Raw genomic sequence first — 18,854 nt, 5'->3', positions numbered from 1 at the left:
GAAATTTTTTTTCATGAGCCAGATGCATATAATTCATTAATTTATTAACAGTTTCTATAGAACATTAAATTACGCAAGAATTATAGTACTTAAAACATTCATGAAAAATACCCTAACCCCACAGTTCTCTTTTTTTTTTTTTTTTTTATTTGTGGAACCACATAGGCTTATTATTTTAATTGATTTATTATATGTCGTTTTCTTATTTATTTAATTTTCCTCACCGGCTGCAGATCCTCTAGAAAATGTACACGGAGCACCGATTGAGAACCTCTGCCCTAACCAAGCTACTAGAGAGTAAATTAGCTCAAATATATAATTAGTTATAACTGGGCGAAAAACTAATAATTAGTTCTCTTAGCACAAGCTGTAGTTTTTCTGTGTGGATGATGAATGAATTATTGGATTTGCAATAAACCTCAGAACAGTGATTAAATTTCATAGGTTTGAATATATATATATACAGATAGGAATAATAAATATTTTTGCCAAACAAATTAGCAATCTCTTATTTACTGCTAAACTTTCCTTTCTTTATTTCAACTACCACGTGGGTATTTGTGCCTTTTTCAAACCAAGTAATCCTTCTTTTCTCAATAAGCTATTCTTTTCAAGCAATGATAAGTTTAGAGAGGAGAGGACTACATTGTTGCAGGAAGGGTGATTTGACGACACTGTGTACCTGTCACTAACCGTACAATGAGACGGCTGAAGGAACTGGTTCCGGGCGAACGCATTTATGAGTTTGAGCCGAAATGACGGTAGTTGTCTTCGAACTCATATATGAGTCTTCACCGTTTAGAAAGTTAATACATGCACAAATGTATCTTCATTAATACATGTAATGTTTTTAAATGTTTATTTTTATATCTCAGCTGCATGATTATTCTGCATCAGTATCAAGTTTTCTGGAACCAAATTTCCACATCCTTCTCTCCCCCCACCCCTTTACTTTACGTGCATACATCTCTGACGCTTTTGTTGATTGTTATGGATTATTTACTGAGGTTTTGATTTTTATACAATTGTTGAAATAATTTCTATGGGCTGTTTTGTTTAAAAAAAATTATGTATGCATGGTTTTGTGGTGGTTGTTTTTTTATAGTCAATATGAATAATGAGAAAAAAATTTCTGTTTCAGAAGAAGAATTAATCGCATCTCGCATATTGGAGGTCCCATTGAGAGTAAAATTTCTGACACTTTTTTTATTCAAACATTCATGATTGCCACACGAATGTTGTTTGAAAACTGTTCAGTAAATCAATGGTGGTTAGTGTCTACTTGGTTGTCATCAGCTCTAGAAGATTTTGTGCAAAGTTTTGAACCAGAAAAAAACAGAACTGTTCTGCATATAGTGAACTTCATTATTCACCTGAAGGAGAAGCATTTTGATAAAATGTTATATGATTCTGTGTCTTTAGAGCTTATGAAAAGTGTTGGATACATGGTGGAAAGTATGTTTTTTTACTAAGTAAATTTATTTATTCTTCTGTATAAGTAAGTCTTTGGTTATGATCATTGATCGAACTGAAATGGGGTCACCAGATTTTCATCTGTGAAAGCATGTACACACACATTTGATCATTTCTTTGTTACTAAAGAAAGACTTTCAGCCTATCAATAATCCCAATTAAAGCTGTTTATTTTAACCCCTTAACTACTAGGAACTAGATATAATTCTTATCATGAAATTTCATTGTAACCCTATGAATGAATGTTTTTTCCCCTTTCTGTTCACCCAGCATTGTCTTTCCCTCTTAGTCTTTCTTTGTAGAGGTGTGTAAATCATAGAGTTACAACACTCTACTATAATTCCATGATGTAAATATGTATTGATCCTTTTTTTGCCCCTTCTATTTCCAACATGTGAAAGAAACCAGTTTTTGATACTCATCACAGATACTTCAAATACAGATCATACAAATCTTTCACCAAAAGCATGTACGTAAATGGGTTAATTAGAGCAAAAATTGTACGAGGCAAAGTCATCAATATGTCATCAAAACTTTGACTTTGGATTGTAAACTCCCTCCCAAATTACACCTTGTACTTGTTTTTGTGTCACACAATACTGTAAATTGGGCATCTTTTTCTCATCCACCTCCTTGGGCATCTTTTTCTCATCCACCTCCTTGGGCATTTTGCCTGTTGTGGCATTGCATTTGTAATTAATTATAAAATTTAATTTTTTTTTTCTTTTGACTTTGGTTAATGTCTTGGATGTTTTAAAAAATTTAAACATTATGCAGTTGGATACCCTTATAACTAAGTTGAAGGAAGCTGCAAAATTTTGTTAGCACAAGTATATTATATTTGTACCACCTTGAAGAGGATTGTTCTTTGCTGAAATGAAACACAAATTTTAATGTAGAATCAAATACTATTTTTTTTTTATATGAACATTTTCAAACCAATTATAACTAAAATATCTGAAAATGAGGCTACAAAATTTGCTTAATATCTTAACTTATTAAACGTATGTATAAACTATACTTTTAATTTCCATGTTTAATTCATCCATTAGATAACATCTGGTTGGTCAAATAAATTCAAGATGCTTTATAATGAATTGTCAGTGTACTAAATTTGCTTGGTACTTCATATTTTGTTGTGGTTGCTAAGTAATATACCAACGGTATTATTTAGCTTATTTTATACAAGTATTGGCACAGGCATGAACAGAACATTGAGAGTGCTGACTGTCCATGTTAAATACTTAATCTTATTACCCTAACGTGAAAACGTATTTGAATAGTTAATAAATACAAAGATGGATGTACGTATTTTTGCCACCTGTAAAGCTTTAATTTTTTCCCCCATTGCTGTCTTCCCATTCTAATTTTCTTGACCAGTTATTCCCCAAATTTGTTGCACCAGTCCACTTATTATCCCTGTAAATTTGCTTCTGAATGGATGTAATGAGAGCTTTGTGAATTTTGAAAAGTGTATTTCTCTAAGGTACTTTTTCAGTGTTTCCATTGTATTTTCATTTGTTTTTCTCTTGTATTTGCATTTCCTTTTGAATATGATATGAATCCTTCATATACTGTGACAGTAGGATATGAAAAAAATAAATAAGTTGCTTATGATGGAGGCAGAGGCTTAATCTGCTCTTTTTTTTCCTAACCAGAATAGTTTTCTGATTACCCTGGTTACAATATTTAACCCTTTCAGATCCTGGTGCCACAAACATGGGCTTGCTTTTTTTCCCACTTTAGATACACATAGTTTATAACTTGGGGGAGTTGAGCCCTGTCTTAAAGGATTTTGTGTGTGTTTTGAGTTAGAAATATAATGAATATGAACTTTGGCGACTTTCATCAGAGAGCAGCACTCAAAGTTGAACTTTGTTTTGAGGAGTTTGATCATTTGTGCCAGTTTTTTAATTTTAATTCCTAAAATTTGCATACAAATTAAAAGATTCAACATGATTGATTCTGTTGTAATGACAAAATCTGTTGTATTTGAGGATCTACAGTAGATGAGACAAATGTATATAAAACGTTTAAATCGAGGGTTCTCAAACTTCCTCCCTTGGCACACCCCTTCGGTAATCAATGCTTATCCGTGCCTCCTAGCGCAGTTTAATAAGGAATCTTTTCAGAAACCATTTGTTAGGGGTGCTTCACAGTTTGAGAACCCATGACTTAAATCCAAAGATAAAGAATGCTGCTTTTTATCTGAATCTTGACTAATTAATTAATGAGTTATTAAATGCCATCTCGAGCTCTTCTAGGAGATAAAGATCCACACTCACCATAACCAGTCCATCAGTTAAGAACAGTCATAAGTAAAAATTATTAATTAAATTCATCTACATGGCGTAAATTTGAGATTTATATATAAGTTTAACCAATTATTTATTTTGCTGCCTGAATTGAGTTTATTTTCTTTATTCTTCTCCGAAGAAACTTCCCCCATTTCCATCTCACTCATGTTGAATTCAACTCACTTTACGTGATTTCGTCTTATGTGATTATTTTGCAAAACCAATCAATAGGGCACAGCAAGGGATGCTTGTAATTAATTGCTAGTTTTCTCTGTGTAATTTATTACACCTTTTACAAAATATTGTATTTTTATCAAGGTTATGTGGTAGACTTCGAGAAGAACGATGTACCAATTGATCCAAGGTGGAACCCTTACTTGCACAGAAGATTGATTTCTAAAGCAATGTCAGCAGATGCTCTTTTGGAGAATTATGATGTGCAAGAAGCTTTTCAGAATATTGAATATCTGGGAAATCGGTAAGCAATTAATTTTTATTTCTTTATTCTATAAGATATTATTCTAAAAGTCTTATCATGAGAATTCCTTGGCCAATCGCTCTCAAAGTGTGATTTTCCAAAAATGAAAATGTCTAATACAAATACAAATACAACGCCACAACAGGCAAAATGCCCAACGAGGTGGCTGATAAAAAGATGCCCATAAAAATATGGTTGTCATATGTTTCAAAAATACAGCAACCCAATTAAAAATGCAATTAACACAAATTACAAACAATATATACACATGATAAAATATTATACAATGCCCATAAAGAATACTTATGGTTGTCTTATTCTAAGAATGGATAGCTTCTCGATTTACCCCAACATGTTTATCGTATTTCTTTTTAAACGTGTCAATTGTGTTACAATTTACTACCTCCGGGGGTAAGCTATTACATTTATTAACAACCCTATTGGAGAAAAATTCCCTGCGACACCATAACCTTGCATTGTCCCTCACCAATCGATACTGGTGTCCCCTTGTAAAAGCAGTCGATTGGCGGTGTACTAAAAGTTCATGGTCCATCCTATCCATCCCATTGAAAATTTTGAACACTTCGATCATATCTCCTCGACACCTGCGTTCATCCAATGTATACATATTCAAAAAATGAAGTCTTTCTTCATAACTCATGCCCTGTGTGCCAATAAGGACACGCGTAGCTCTTCTCTGCACCCCTTCAACCAAGTCTATGTCCCTCTGTAGGTATGGTCTCCAAAACCTTACAGCATACTCCAGTCCAGGACGAACTAAGCCTCGAAAAAGCGGAAGAATGACTTTAGGAGAACGCGAAGAGACCTTTTTGAAAATGAGACCAAGCATTCTATTCGATTTTTTGACAACCGCTGAACAATGTTCAGAAAACTTAAGTCGCACGTCAATGAGAATTCCCAAATCGGTGACTCTAGTTGCATCCGGGATAGTGACACCATTCAACTCGTAAGAGAACCGTGGGTTGTTCGAACCAAAATGAGCGACCATGCACTTATCTACGCTAAACGTCATGCTCCATTCTTTTGCCCATGCTGCAATCTTGTTTAAGTTGGTCTGGAGCAACTCCCTATCGCTTTCATTCCCGATTACCCCCATTAGCTTCACATCATCTGCGAATTTGCTAGTAATCCCATCGATACCCTGATCGAGTTTATCGATAAAAAGTGAAAAAAGTATGGGGCCAAGGACACTTCCCTGAGGAACTCCACTTGTGACGTCTGTCCAACCAGAGAATTCCCCGTTCACCATAACTCGTTGCGACCTATCTCTTAACCACGATTCTATCCAATTCAGCAAGTTGCCCCCTATTCCAATCTCGTGTAAACGCTTCAAGAGTTTGCCATGTTGGACCCGATCGAATGCCTTCTGGAAATCAGAAGGCATTCGATCGGGTCCAACATGGCAAACTCTTGAAGCGTTTACACGAGATTGGAATATTCTACTTAAGAAACTTATTTTCATCTTTTGCAACCTAAAGTAACTCAAACCAATATAATCTGAGCTATTTAATATAGATATAATATAATAAAATTCTACATCTTCAGTGACCAATATACAGTCAAGCCCAGATATAACGAGATTGTGCATGAACATAAAAACATTTGTAATGTCCAGTACTCGTTATAACAGATACATGGTATATACAAGACTTTAATGAAATAATTCTTCTTTTATTAATGAAAATGATCTTCCTAATAATTGTAATTCATTAAATTGTTCAAATTTAAATTTTTTTGAGAAATCCTTTTTTATATACCCTACGGATAGTCATGAAGTATTGAGTATAATAAATTCTTTACACTCCAAAAAATCGTCAGGATTTGACAAAATTAATTCCATAACATTGCAGTGCATTGCACCATATGTAAGGGATGTCTTATCGTTTATTTTTAATTTAAGTTTTACCACTGGTGAATTTCCAGAGTGCCTGAAACTTGCAATCATTTCTCCAATACACAAGAAAGGGGACAAAAAGAATGTTAATAATTACAGACCGATTTCTTTACTATCTGTCTTCTCAAAGGTCATAGAAAAAATAATTAAATCCAGAATAATTAAATTTCTTGACAGCATTAATTTTTTTAGTGAGAACCAATTTGGATTCAGAAAGGCAAAAAGTACAGAGGACGCTCTTGTTCATTTTCTTTCAAATGTGTATATAGCAGATAACAATAATTGTAAAGTTGCGTCATTATTTTTAGATATCAGCAAAGCTTTTGATATTGTGAATCATAGTATTCTTCTAACCAAACTAGAATATGCAGGAATTCTGGGTTTGCCACTTAAATTTTTCAAAACATATCTTACTAACAGAGTTCAAAGTGTGAAAGTAAATTCCGTTTCGAGTTCCAAAAGACAAATTACATCTGGTGTACCTCAAGGATCAGTACTTGGACCTATTTTATTCCTAATATATATAAATGACCTGTATAACTTTAATTTGAAAGGAAAAATCACTTCTTTTGCTGATGATTTAGCTCTTTGTTACTCTGAAAGCTCTTCAATTAACTTGAGGAATAACATGCAAAATGATCTTAACTCAATAAATATCTGGTTTAGAAATAATAATTTAAAATTAAATATAGATAAAACTAAATATATGTTATTTGGTTCTGGTACTTTCGATGATTTTGGTGTCCTAAAATATCATAGTATGACAGATGGCTGTATCTCGGATTGTATGTGCACAATTGTAAATAGAGTAGACACCTTTAAGTATCTAGGGATTTTTTTAGATTCAAAATTATCCTGGAAAACACACATTAATTATTTGAGTGTAGAATTAAATTGGAACATTAGGAAATTTTATTTTATCAGGAATAAATGTTCCCAATCCATTTTAGAACTTCTTTATTTTGCGTTAGTAGAATCTAGATTGAGTTACGGCATTACATGTTGGGGTGGGACATACTTCAGCAATCTTTCTTCACTTTTTGTCACACAGAAGTCCTTCATCCATATCATTCTGAGTAAAAATAGACTCACGCATACATTTCCACTTTTCAATCCATTAAAGCTACTCCCTCCACAACACTTGTACGTTTATAGAAGTTTAAAAATGTTTTATAAAAGAAGTGGCCATCCATCTCAATTTGAAATTACATAAGTCTGGAATGCAATTTAGACGTCATACTATACAAATACCAAGGCCAAATAAAACTTGTTTCCAAAAATTTTTCCTTTATTTAGCTCCCAAAATATTTAATTTATTTCCTCAGTTAATAAAAGAACAATCTTCATGTACATCTTTTTTTGTCAATTTAAAATCTTGGTTGTTAACTCAAGAAGATTTAAATTATCTGTTTGATATTCTAATGTAATCTTCTTTTATCTTGCATATGCTGCTAAATGCCAAATTTTTTTGTTTATCAATTCCATTCCTGTTGCCACATATATCTTGGTGTTATATATATGTTTTTTTTTTCTCTCATTATTTATGCCGACAGATATGTATCGGATATTGTTTTGTGGGCTCACAAGCTTGCTTAGCCCCTAAATGTTTTGTAACTGTGTGTAAAAATCTTAAAGGAAATTTGAAATTTGAATTCAAAGCAGTGTTTCTTAACTTAGTCTGCAGACTAGAAGTGATCCTCAGATAGACATGAGAATTTAATTACACTGTGTCATAAATATTGAAGATTCACATAGGTTTGGATCAGGGTTTAAGCTACGGTCGAATTTTTCGCAAAATGCAAAAGAAAATCGCAGAATGCGAAAAAAGTAGTAGCCACTTTCGCAAAAATGCGTACATGAGGTACACAACGAGTAGACATCCAACCATCAATTATTACATTAGGGGTCATTCAAGTATTACGTCAGCATCGGGGGGATTTCGGATTTGCAGACTTTTGATGACAAGGGGGGAGGGGTTTGAAGGTTGCTGACATCATCAACTACCCTTTTTGAAGGTATGAAATATTCTAAGCTGCTGACGAAATTTTGCTGACAAGGGGTGAAGGGGTCAATAATGGCTAAAAATCTGCTGATGTAATACTTGAATGGTCCCTTCGCATTATAGCATTTTGCTAAAGCTTTTCCCCTCATTTTCGCTTTTTTGCGAAGGGAATTTTTTATCCAGCTTAAACCCTGGTTTGGATAAAATATTAGAATCGCGTATACTGTAAATCACTAGTTCTCAAAGTGTGCATTGCGGCTCCTAGGGGCTTCGCCAACTTATGTCAGAGGCAGGCTATTGATATTGGTGTGTGCCTGTTCAGTGCTTTGAAGTGATTCTATATTTACTCTTTTTAAGGCTGTGGGAAGTATACTTCTATAAATTCTATATGTCCCACATACTACTTATTAAATACTCTTTGCAAAGTGCTTTTCTCACTGTGATAGTTTTGCATTGCTATTTTATGACTACTTTACTGCACACCAACTATATATGTCCAGTCTGTGGAGTTGGGTGGGAAATGAAGGCTCCATATATCGGGGGTTGTCCCTGACTCGATAGGTAAAGAAGTTGTTTCTGATATTCTTATCCAGATTCAAACCCGTGGGCCTTGACGTTAACCTTCATAGTGGAAGACGAGCATCTTGCCACCTCGCCACTCTGTGGTTCTACTATATGACTACTTCACCAAACACCAACTCTGGCCATATCGCTATATTGCAATTTACTGCCATTAGTGAGATACGTTGGAAGTGAAGGCGCTGTCTATCAGTGGTCGCCTCGAGTTCGTTAGGGTGACCACCAATAGACATCTACTATATGACTGGGATCACTGGTTGCCACTTAAAGATTATGAATTTTTAGGGGAGGGATAAATACTTCCCAATCCCTAAACATATAGAGGGGATGAGAACATATTCAATAAAGTTCAAGTTTTTCCTTCAATGGTATTTCTCAAGCAATAATTAATCACTAAAAAAATTCCAGAAATCAAAAGAAAAAATTGCTTTAAAGGGTTAAACTGTTCTGGGGAGCCACGATAAATATTGACTGAAGCAAGGGAGCTATGGGTGACAAAGATTTGAACAACCACTGCAGTAGATGGTTCATCAAACTGTTAGACATTTCAGTGGTCTCAAGGTTTACAAATACGGAGAAACATGGTGGACTACGGGTCTGACATGAACAAAAATGGAGTTATGTAAATCTTTTTTTATTTGAGCAGTTCTGGGAATCAGTGCGATCTGTAGCTAAAGAGTGTCATCTAGCCATATATGACACTGATAGAGCAGACCCATAGCTTTCTCTGAATAGTGTGTATGGTAGTACTTCACAATCCTATTTTCTTTCTGAAAGAGAATTTCCAATTTCAAGGACCTTACTCCTGTAAAAAAATTCTATTTTTGTCAAAAAAACAACTTCATTATATCCCATTTTCATAAATATGGCGATTCATTTTGAGCTATATTTTGAACACTATTTTGATATTGCAGGTCTATTGGGACAGAGAAAAATTTGTTACAACTGATACTTTGTAATATCTGATTTCATTATAAGCAGGTTTGACTTGAGAATTAATTGAGAGATTAAACTATTTTATAGCAGTTGTCTGTGCAGTTATTTTTTGAATGAATCTGATTATAGCAGGAAGTGAAATGGGAGGTCTAATGAAATTTTAATCAAGAGGGGTCCGGCTTCCAAAAAATTTGGAAAACACTGACCTAGGTTAATGTCATCATGTTTTCAATCAAATCATGTCATCATGTTCCAGTCAAATTTTGCTAAAGGGGATATTGCTTATAATGAACCTCTGGACGGAACAAACAAAATTTTTGGTTCTCATGAAGTTCATTGTGCCAGAGTTTGACAGTAATCAAAATTGTTTTCATAACTAAAACATTGTTTAGTAAAGCTTGCTTAAAATGTAGTATATTTGATGTGTAATTTTTGTTGTTCTCGTCTACTTATAATACTACAATAAAGTTTAAATGGTTGTTTATAATAAATTGTCGAATTTTAATACATTCGAACACTGTTATAGTGAACCATCTGCGAACCCAATAAAAAGTTCACTATAGCCCAAGGTTCACTATATCCAAATTTGTTGAAACATTGAAGTTAGTTAAATAGGTGTTCAGTTGCGACCACTGAAAACGTTCATTATAACTGAGAGTCATAGCGAGGTTCTATTGCACTAGGTGCAGTGAAAAAAGTTTTTGATAAAAATAGATAAATTTGTGTGATGTAATGCAATCGTTTTTTACACAATTTGTGTTCCGGAATTCAAAATCAAATTCAGATGAGAGAAATATGCTGAAAGCAGTGCTTCTGAACTTATAGTGTGCAGACTAGAGATGGTCATTAGACTTTGCGGGGGGGGGGGGGATTCTAAGGCAAATTTAGTGACTGATGAGATCATGTATTGACTTATATTTTAGTTTAGGGTACTAGGAATTGGTTAGTCACTAAGACACAATTTTATCACTTTCCACCATATGTTCCGTCAAAACTCCAATAATTAGATATGAGTGGATCTAAAGTCAACAATTAGAGATGTGTTTGTGCATGTGTGTCAGTGAGTAAAAACAAATAACTAATACTTTATATGCAAGTGTTACAAATTATTTCTAAAAGAAAAAAAATCTAGTTTTATGCTGGTATAATTCATTTATGTTTTCACCACTAATCATGCAATTATTTTGTTCCCTTCTTATTTCAGATTCCAGATGATTTTATGCTTGCCAGAAATTGATGTCTCTTTCATGGATGTACCAGATATATCGTTGTCTTCACCTTCACATATTCAAAAGCGAATATTCTTACGGACCCTTTCAGCTGCAGCAGCTGGTGGAGCAAGAACTGCATTATCAGAACAGAAATTATGTCAAGCCTCTTATTTGAAGCCATTTTTTCAGTGCCTCTCTGAATCCATTTTAAGAAAACTAAGAATGGTAAAAGAAGATTTTGACGAGAACAAGTTCTGGAGTGTGAGTTTTTATTAGAATAAAATCTAGCTTCAGATTTAAGTTTTATGAATAGTTATGTAATTATAGTCCATTTCAGGTTAACTTTGCAGTGAAGAGAAAGGTAGAGAGTGTATTCCTTCGCCGCAAAATATAGTTCTCATATATATCGGAGGTTTAAGATGAACCTTTATACATAATATTTCAATTTTTTCTATGATTTTGAAAAAAATACTGAAAAAAAAGTCGTTTTGAACCGATGTTTACTTGTTTAAAATTTTTAAATTATAAAAAATATTGGTTACCATTATCAAAAATCCATAGCAACGGCAACGACACTCTGGCGCGATATCCTAGAAATTTTCCCCGCCAAAATCACTGTCGTGTTTTTTTTCGTTACACAATTGTATACTGTATATGTATATTTTTTTTCGTTATTTGGTTGAATTTTCCATAACGATACAATTTTTCATTCAGTTTTACATGCAGTTGTAGGCTTACATAAAAACGAATATTCAATCAGTTTTATTTTCTCCTAAAAATAGGCTTCAGTGAGTTCAGATATTCACTCATAGATTACAAGAAGTGTTTCTCTTCCAGGAGAGTGCCGATACTATTGTGACTTGTAAGAGGCCCTCTATGGGTGCAGAAGTTTTGGTTATAGATCCTCCTTTTTTTAATTATTTATTTTTTGCCATGTTTATGGGATAGTTTTAGTTTCCGATCACGGAGAGTGTTCACAGAGTCGCGACTTCCACTCACACGAACGGACGCCATCTTCCACCCACCTGTTTCTCCTCATGCCCCTTGCCTTTAGCGTCTCTTCAAATACAATAAATGAGTGGGGGGGGGGGTCCACAGTGGTTTGGGCTTTCATCTGTTATGTGACAGTTGTGTCTTAATTTTCACCAGAGATAGCCACGCTAAAGTTCTCTGCTCTTCCATTCCTGAATACTATATTTTTGGTTTTTGAATATTCGTTGTAAACAAAACTCCATAAGAATAATCCGTAATAACCATGAGCAGCACATCAAGCGTAACAAAAGACTAAAGCTGTCGGGAAAACAAGTGGCATCGACGTATACCGTTCGGGGAAGGGGGGAGGTCGAGTGACGGAAATTTCGGCAAGAAAAGTGAGTAAAAAAATTCTAAACTTTTCCGTATCATTATTATTATTTGGTGCTATTCCTGCATTTACACGTGAAAACAGAGTTAACCTGCTTCTTCTTAATTTATTTAACATTAATTTTTTCCATATAAATTGAAGAAAAAATTAAAAATCCCCAAGTTTTTGAGAGCCATGGTTAAAATTTCAGCTGAGGGAAGGGAAATATTGCAGAAAAGTATGACTTTTTTGAAATTTTTAATGTTACTTACGGCACATCAATGAAGAGTAAGTGACACGCTGATAGAAGATAATTATTTTTTCTAAATTTTAAAACATTTTCTAATCAAAAAACAAAACAAATGATTTAAAAAACCTCACTTTAATTTCTGAAAGTATCGGCAGTGGTTTTCTTTTAATTCTATAATTATTACTAATTTAACTGTGCAATTACGTTACACGTAAAAAATATTTTTCTCAGTGAGATTGGCGAGAATCGGCCATACCTTACCGAGGCTGCGCATCGATACATTGGTTAAGAGGCTTTCGTTCCCATAGCAACGAGTTATGCGGTTCCCTCGTAGCTTCCCCTTCACTGCAAAGTTAACCTGAAACGGACTGTAGTATCTTGTGTGTGTGAATAATTTTTTCCCTTTGTTTTCATTTAGTTATTGAGGATCGTGGTAATTTTATTCCAATACATAGGTCACTAGAAGTTTTGGAATACTAAAATAAAAACTGAACCAAATGTTAGCAAATTTTGTTCTTTAGTGGTTTAAAAGCTCATATAAGATCAGAACATTCTACAAGGAATCAATAATATTCTACTTCTTGAAAAATATAATTTATGGTTCAGTATATTTATGCACAAATTAAGTTGAATGGTTTCACTTCCATAAATTTTATTTAAAGGATTTAATGTTTGTTTAAATATTGTAATTCTGAAACAAAATAACAAATGAATCTTAAATCACTTTCAATTATTTTATTAAGCTTTTCTCATGTGACATAAGTTCATTTACGCAGCATCGACCTGAAATCGAATTTTTGGTACATATCTTGTTTAATCTAATTGTAAATATCCACATGCTTTGAAATGAGTATGATTAATAACTTGAGAATCTATGTTTTTAACAAAATTTTACCCTGGAGCAAAATCTAACAAATTTTGAATCCATTCAAATATATAGTGAGAAGATTTTGGACTGTTGAATAGGTGGTCATGAATAGGTTCCATGTTACCCCGAAGGGGTTTGTCAAATTTATTCATGCCAATTAAGTGGTCCAAACACTATCACAAAACAAATGAAAACTCAGTGTGTCCCGTCACTTGAAAATACCTTATCATGGATCACGACTTTGCATGTGTATTAAGAAGACACCAACGAATAAGGCAAATACACAAAAATACAAAAAATCCTAATGCATTTCAACACCAATGGGTGTCGTCTTCAGAGAAGAAATATTTAACCACTAGTCACGCTGACCGAGACGACACCCATTGGTGTTGAAATGCATTAGGATTTTTTGTATTTTGGTGTATTTGCCTTATTTGTTGGTGTAGTCTTGATATTCTTGGGCAAAGTTGATCAACTCTTCGATGTATGTGTAACATAAACAATAACTTAATTATATTTCTATTCTCAGATGTGGAAAGCAAGATCAGTTTTACAAAATTTTGTTTATTTCTGCAAAGACCTTGAAGATCAACACTCTGATATTGAAGATTTCATTGAATTATTCCGTATTTATTGGGTGCGTTTGGCAAAATATGTGCCGCAATTCTTCTTGGAAGAAGATGGAACTTCAAGGTAATATATCTTGAATGGTTGTTTTGTGTATTTGATATTTTGGCTCTCAAAATTATTGAGGTTTTTCTCACTGTATGAAACCAATCACACACATATTTACTACATGCATATTATGTGTGTGCAGTGAATTTGAATTTTGTTATAATTTGTGTATCAATTCAAACTTTTTCAAAACTGGCAAGAAACATCTCGGCCACTGTTTTGTGGGGCCATGGAAAAATATTCAAGAGTTAAAAAAAGTTGGAATGCTTATAAAAATATTTAGTTCCATTTATTTTTTCAAACTTCAAACATAATCTTGTCTGCATTAGCATATTAAGGAAAAGTGAGAAATATAGCTTAGATAATGAAAAAAAATTCAAATCTTTAGCTGGTTTTAATAACATTTGTAATTATGAAAATAATTTTTTTTTAGCATCTCATCCGATTTGACAGCTCTAGTAAGGAGTATTACTGATACTCTAGACTTGGGAGAAAATCCATTGAATACCATAAGATCCAAGTTATTTCCTCTCCTGGGTTATCCTTCTCCCTGTACTAATGAACATTCTGCAAAGTTGTTTGTGCAAATTGTGACGTAAGTATGAAATATTATATTGAAAATTATTTTCTATGGATCCAAATTTTCTCTATTTAGCCATCATATAGTTGAGTTTTTACTTCTAATGGCTGAACAGCCAGTGAAGCCTTTATGCTGTTGATTATCACAAAATAATTGTTTGTTTTTTTTCATCGAAAACCATTCAGTAATATAAAATTTTAACCATTTCAAGGTTTGTCTAAAAATTTCCAGGATCAGGCAAGTTTCAGAGGAACAGGAAAATCACAGATAGCAGTGTCTGTATTTGAAACTGTAATTATAATAATAGTACAAACTATTGTAGGTATCCAGTCATTGGTTCATGCTCAGGCATAGTGCTTATAACTTATTCTATTTTGAATGGTGTCTGTGATCTATCAACGTAACAAAGTCACTGTACATAGAAACTTAAGACAGACTTTGCATGAGACGGAAACCTATCTTGAATCTAATCAAAGATGGTTCCCATTGAAAATTAGTGCTTTGATGTGCACCTTTACAAAACGGAAGCCTGTCTAAAACTGAATGTTATTTTGGTCTGTTTATATTGTTTCATACAGGTTCCACTATATAATTCTCCAGACCCTGTATGCACAAACATGGTGGTTGCTTTTTCTTTGCTATATATATTTTTTTCCACTTCAGGTCAGTTTGAAGTCAGCACTTACTTCAAGGTTTGTGGGTGGTTTTTTTTTCATTGAAGTCTAGGCTAAAACTCCTTGAAGTTAAAAAATAATATCTACAGCATGAAGAAAAAAAAAATAACCCTGCTTTTGTGAGCACTGGGTCTTTCTAATCAAGCTCAAGTCAGAGCTATCACCTTAGGCAGATTACTACCAAATGAGTTCTGCAGGAAGTGTGCATTTGTACTTAATGGTCTGAGAGCATATCTAGTGTTTTGTGTAAATGTTTGGTGATGCCATCAATTTTTCTGACTGAGTGAAATGTAATGATTGAATTTTGCCTGTTGCTCTCTGTGGGGAGAATTTTTAATAGAGAGATTGTCTTTTGAAATCACTCCTCAAAGTTAGAAACCACAGAAAACCAACTTCAGCGACCACCACTGTGGCACTGGGTGGGGTTTGAACCCAGGTCCTCGCGATGTCAGTCCGTCACTATGACCATTTGACCACCACAGCGATGACATATTCGTACAATTAGTTAAAAATCTTCAAAATAGCACCCTCCTGCGTCGATACATTTATGGAGCTGGTGTTTCCAAGCCTGGAAGGCCTTCTCCGGCAGGTCCTTTAGATCAGATGTAAGATGCACATGAATGTTTTCAATCGTGTCCCAATGCAGGGGTGGGAACTCTGCACCACACTGCGCTACAATTAACATCTTGCGCCCTTCTGCTCGAATACAAATAGAAACACAATGCCACAACAGGCAAAATGCCCAACGAGGTGGCTGAGAAAAAGATGCCCATAACAAATATGGATGTCATATATTTCAAAAATATAAATCATAAAATTCTAATAAATGGTCAAATATTAAAGTCCAAGGTCTATTCTACCAACACATATCAACCAAACTGTTCCGCAAAAATTCAGAACCCTCGGGGCAGCAGCCCTCTTCAAATCTTGAAGACGAGCCCAAAAACTGCAATCCGAGAAAATCGCGTCCAAAGTATTTCTTTCCAGTACACGTCCACACTACAATCCAGCGTTTCCCTCCTCAACCATGAAAGAACAAACCAACCAATTGACACAAAACTTTTAGCATTCCACTTGCAATCAAATGAAACATTTACCGAAGCCATCCCTAAAAATTCGACCTTTTCAAGTCGAAAGAGTAGTTGAGACCCTCCCTTAAAAAAAGATCCTCACTTATTCCTAAAAGATCCATGTGATCTGTCTAGGGAATTGCTTAGAGTGACATACCTTGCCTGAACCAGAATTTGTACGCAGACCCGCACAGTCACAATAGTGTATTTTCGTATTTTTCTTCGCCAAATAGCAAATTTTGCTTCAGTATGCCCCGAATTTCGGAAAGGACGCTAAAAATTTTTAGTTCCTGCTTGCTGCGAAACGATTCTTTCCGACAAGAGCGTGTTTATTCCACTGTACTTAAACTATCTCCTTATTTAAACTATTGGTCCCTCATCTGGCTTTCCATCGGAAACCCTGATAATGTCCGTGATCGTGCTACTGAACATGGTTTGCAATGGTCTTTCATCTTTAAAGCGCAAATGTGAGTCAGTTTCCGTTTTAAAAAAAAGTCGCCCACTGGAAGCAGCAGAAATTACCTTAGTCGATCGTCATTGCGTCAAATCCTGATGTTTCGTGAAAAAAATTTTAATTCCGGGAGTAAAAAAAAACGTATGTCTGCCGAATAACGAGTATTAGGTCGCTAATGTTTCCTAATAACAGGTGTTTAATCGCCAATCTCGCCAAATAATGAGTGCTGAATCGCCAAACATCGAGTTGATTCTTCCGAAATTCTCTCCCATTTTGCAACAATTTCTTTCAGAGTATAAAAAAATTGAAAACTTATAGAAAATTTTTATCCCATTTGAAGTGCTGCTGTTCCAGACAGCAAATAATGTGTGCCCTCAGTAAGCAAAAATCATCTTAAATAGACTGGTGCGAAAAATTTTATGACAGCCGCTTTTTCAAACAAGGTGTCAAAAGCCAGAAACACCAAAAACAAAAAACAAGCTGTTGAAAGGTGTTTGATAACAAGAGACAGCGCAGTTGTTTTATTTTGAAAAGGGGGTGAGGGTTAACAGAAATATTCTTGTTAATTTCACTTCTCAAATTTATAAATATCTGCTCTGAATCCTATATTTTACTTCTCCAAAACTGCCCAGAATCCTGAATTTGCTGCTCCAAAACTGTCCAGAATCCTGAATTTGCTGCTCCAAAACTGTCCAGAATCCTGAATTTGCTGCTCCAAAACTGTCCAGAATCCTGAATTTTGCTGCTCCAAAACTGTCCAGAATCCTGAATTTTGCTGCTCCGAAATGGGCTTTGTCACTTCCCACCCCTGCCAATGTTTCCCTTTCAGAGCTTCTTTCAAGCGAGGAAACAAAAAAAAAAGTCTGGGGGAGCCAGGTCAGGACTGTAGGGAGACTGGGGAACCACTGGGGTATGGGTCCTGGCCAGGAAATCGTTGACAACGAAGGCGCTGTGGCTTGACAAGTTATTGTGATAAAGTTTCCATGTGCCCTTGATGTCGCTTCAGCAGCGTGCGACCCTCCTTTTCAGCCTTTTGAGCACTTCCAAGGGAAAAGCTGCGTTCACAGTGGTCCCAGTAGGTACGAATTCATGGTGGACAATGCCTCTGACATCAAAGAAGACAGTGAGCATGGTTTTGATCCCGGACTTGCTCATTGCCTTCTTGGGTTGATGGACGTCCACTGAGGGTTCGTCAGCAACATCCTCTCTGCCCTCCTTGCACGACTTGTGCCATCGGTGAACTTGTGATTTTGACAAGCTATCACTCCCAAAGGCCTGCTGAATTAATAGAAATGTTTCAGTGGCTGACATCCCAAGTTTAACACAAAATTTGATAGCATAACGTTGCTACATAGAAAGATCCATTCATTGCACCGTGTTACATTAAGCTCAAAACGGGCTCGTTACGGGCCACACACATCCTGACTTTCCGGCAGCTCAGAGCCGACTGAGAATGGGTGCGTTATGAAGCTAGCATCCCCTCCAACTTGCCCAGCAGGTTAGGGAGCAATGCAGGGTATAGTCGCGTCTGGAAAAAATTGGTCGCATTACTTATGGAACGCACCCTGTAGCTATCTATTTATCTATAGTGTCAGAAATGTATAAAATGTTTAAAAAAGTGTGCGAGAGGATATTGTTTTGTTCTTGCAGTTTTGAGTGGTATTCCCAGTTTTGAAATTGAACGGGAAACATGATGCCATTGATACAGTGAAAGTGTAATATTGGGGAATTATGCTCTTATAAGTAAATTCATTCTTGGATAACTGCATTTTAAAACAAAAAGGACACTAGTAAGAACAATTGTTAAAGATCAGGATCAAGCAATAAAAAGTTTTCAAAGCCTAAGATTTCTGTAATACTGTTATTCAAACCCACTAAGCAAAAAGGAAAAGTACAGGATGTTTAAAAACAAATCACGCGATTTGAAATGCGTATATTACGAAAAATATTGAACATAGACACTTAAGATTAATTTTATATTACATGGCTAATTATAAAGTTTCTGTACAAACCAAATTAAAGGCGCTCAATATGTCCACCTTGGGATGCA

The 18,854-nt window shown here is 34.9% G+C and overlaps 1 protein-coding gene across 1 annotated transcript in view; it reads left to right on the top strand.

Moving 5' to 3' along the window:
* The window catches only part of LOC149083093 (midasin), a 376,364-nt gene that overhangs the window by 234,034 nt on the left and 123,476 nt on the right, over nucleotides 1-18,854 (top strand). The window contains exons 49-53 of the mRNA XM_089236227.1: nucleotides 1,142-1,455; nucleotides 4,089-4,248; nucleotides 10,885-11,152; nucleotides 13,881-14,044; nucleotides 14,460-14,621. Of these exons, the coding sequence (XP_089092353.1) occupies nucleotides 1,142-1,455; nucleotides 4,089-4,248; nucleotides 10,885-11,152; nucleotides 13,881-14,044; nucleotides 14,460-14,621 (1,068 nt within the window). The remainder of the gene's footprint in view (nucleotides 1-1,141; nucleotides 1,456-4,088; nucleotides 4,249-10,884; nucleotides 11,153-13,880; nucleotides 14,045-14,459; nucleotides 14,622-18,854) is intronic.

The sequence above is a fragment of the Pholcus phalangioides genome, unplaced genomic scaffold, assembly GCF_987345545.1.
Source record: "Pholcus phalangioides strain wild (caught in Gottingen) unplaced genomic scaffold, Ppha-v1.0 ptg000009l_1, whole genome shotgun sequence".
Lineage (NCBI taxonomy): Eukaryota > Metazoa > Arthropoda > Arachnida > Araneae > Pholcidae > Pholcus > Pholcus phalangioides.
The sequence above is the reverse complement of the archived record's forward strand: the minus strand, read 5'-3'. Positions and strand labels throughout refer to the sequence as shown.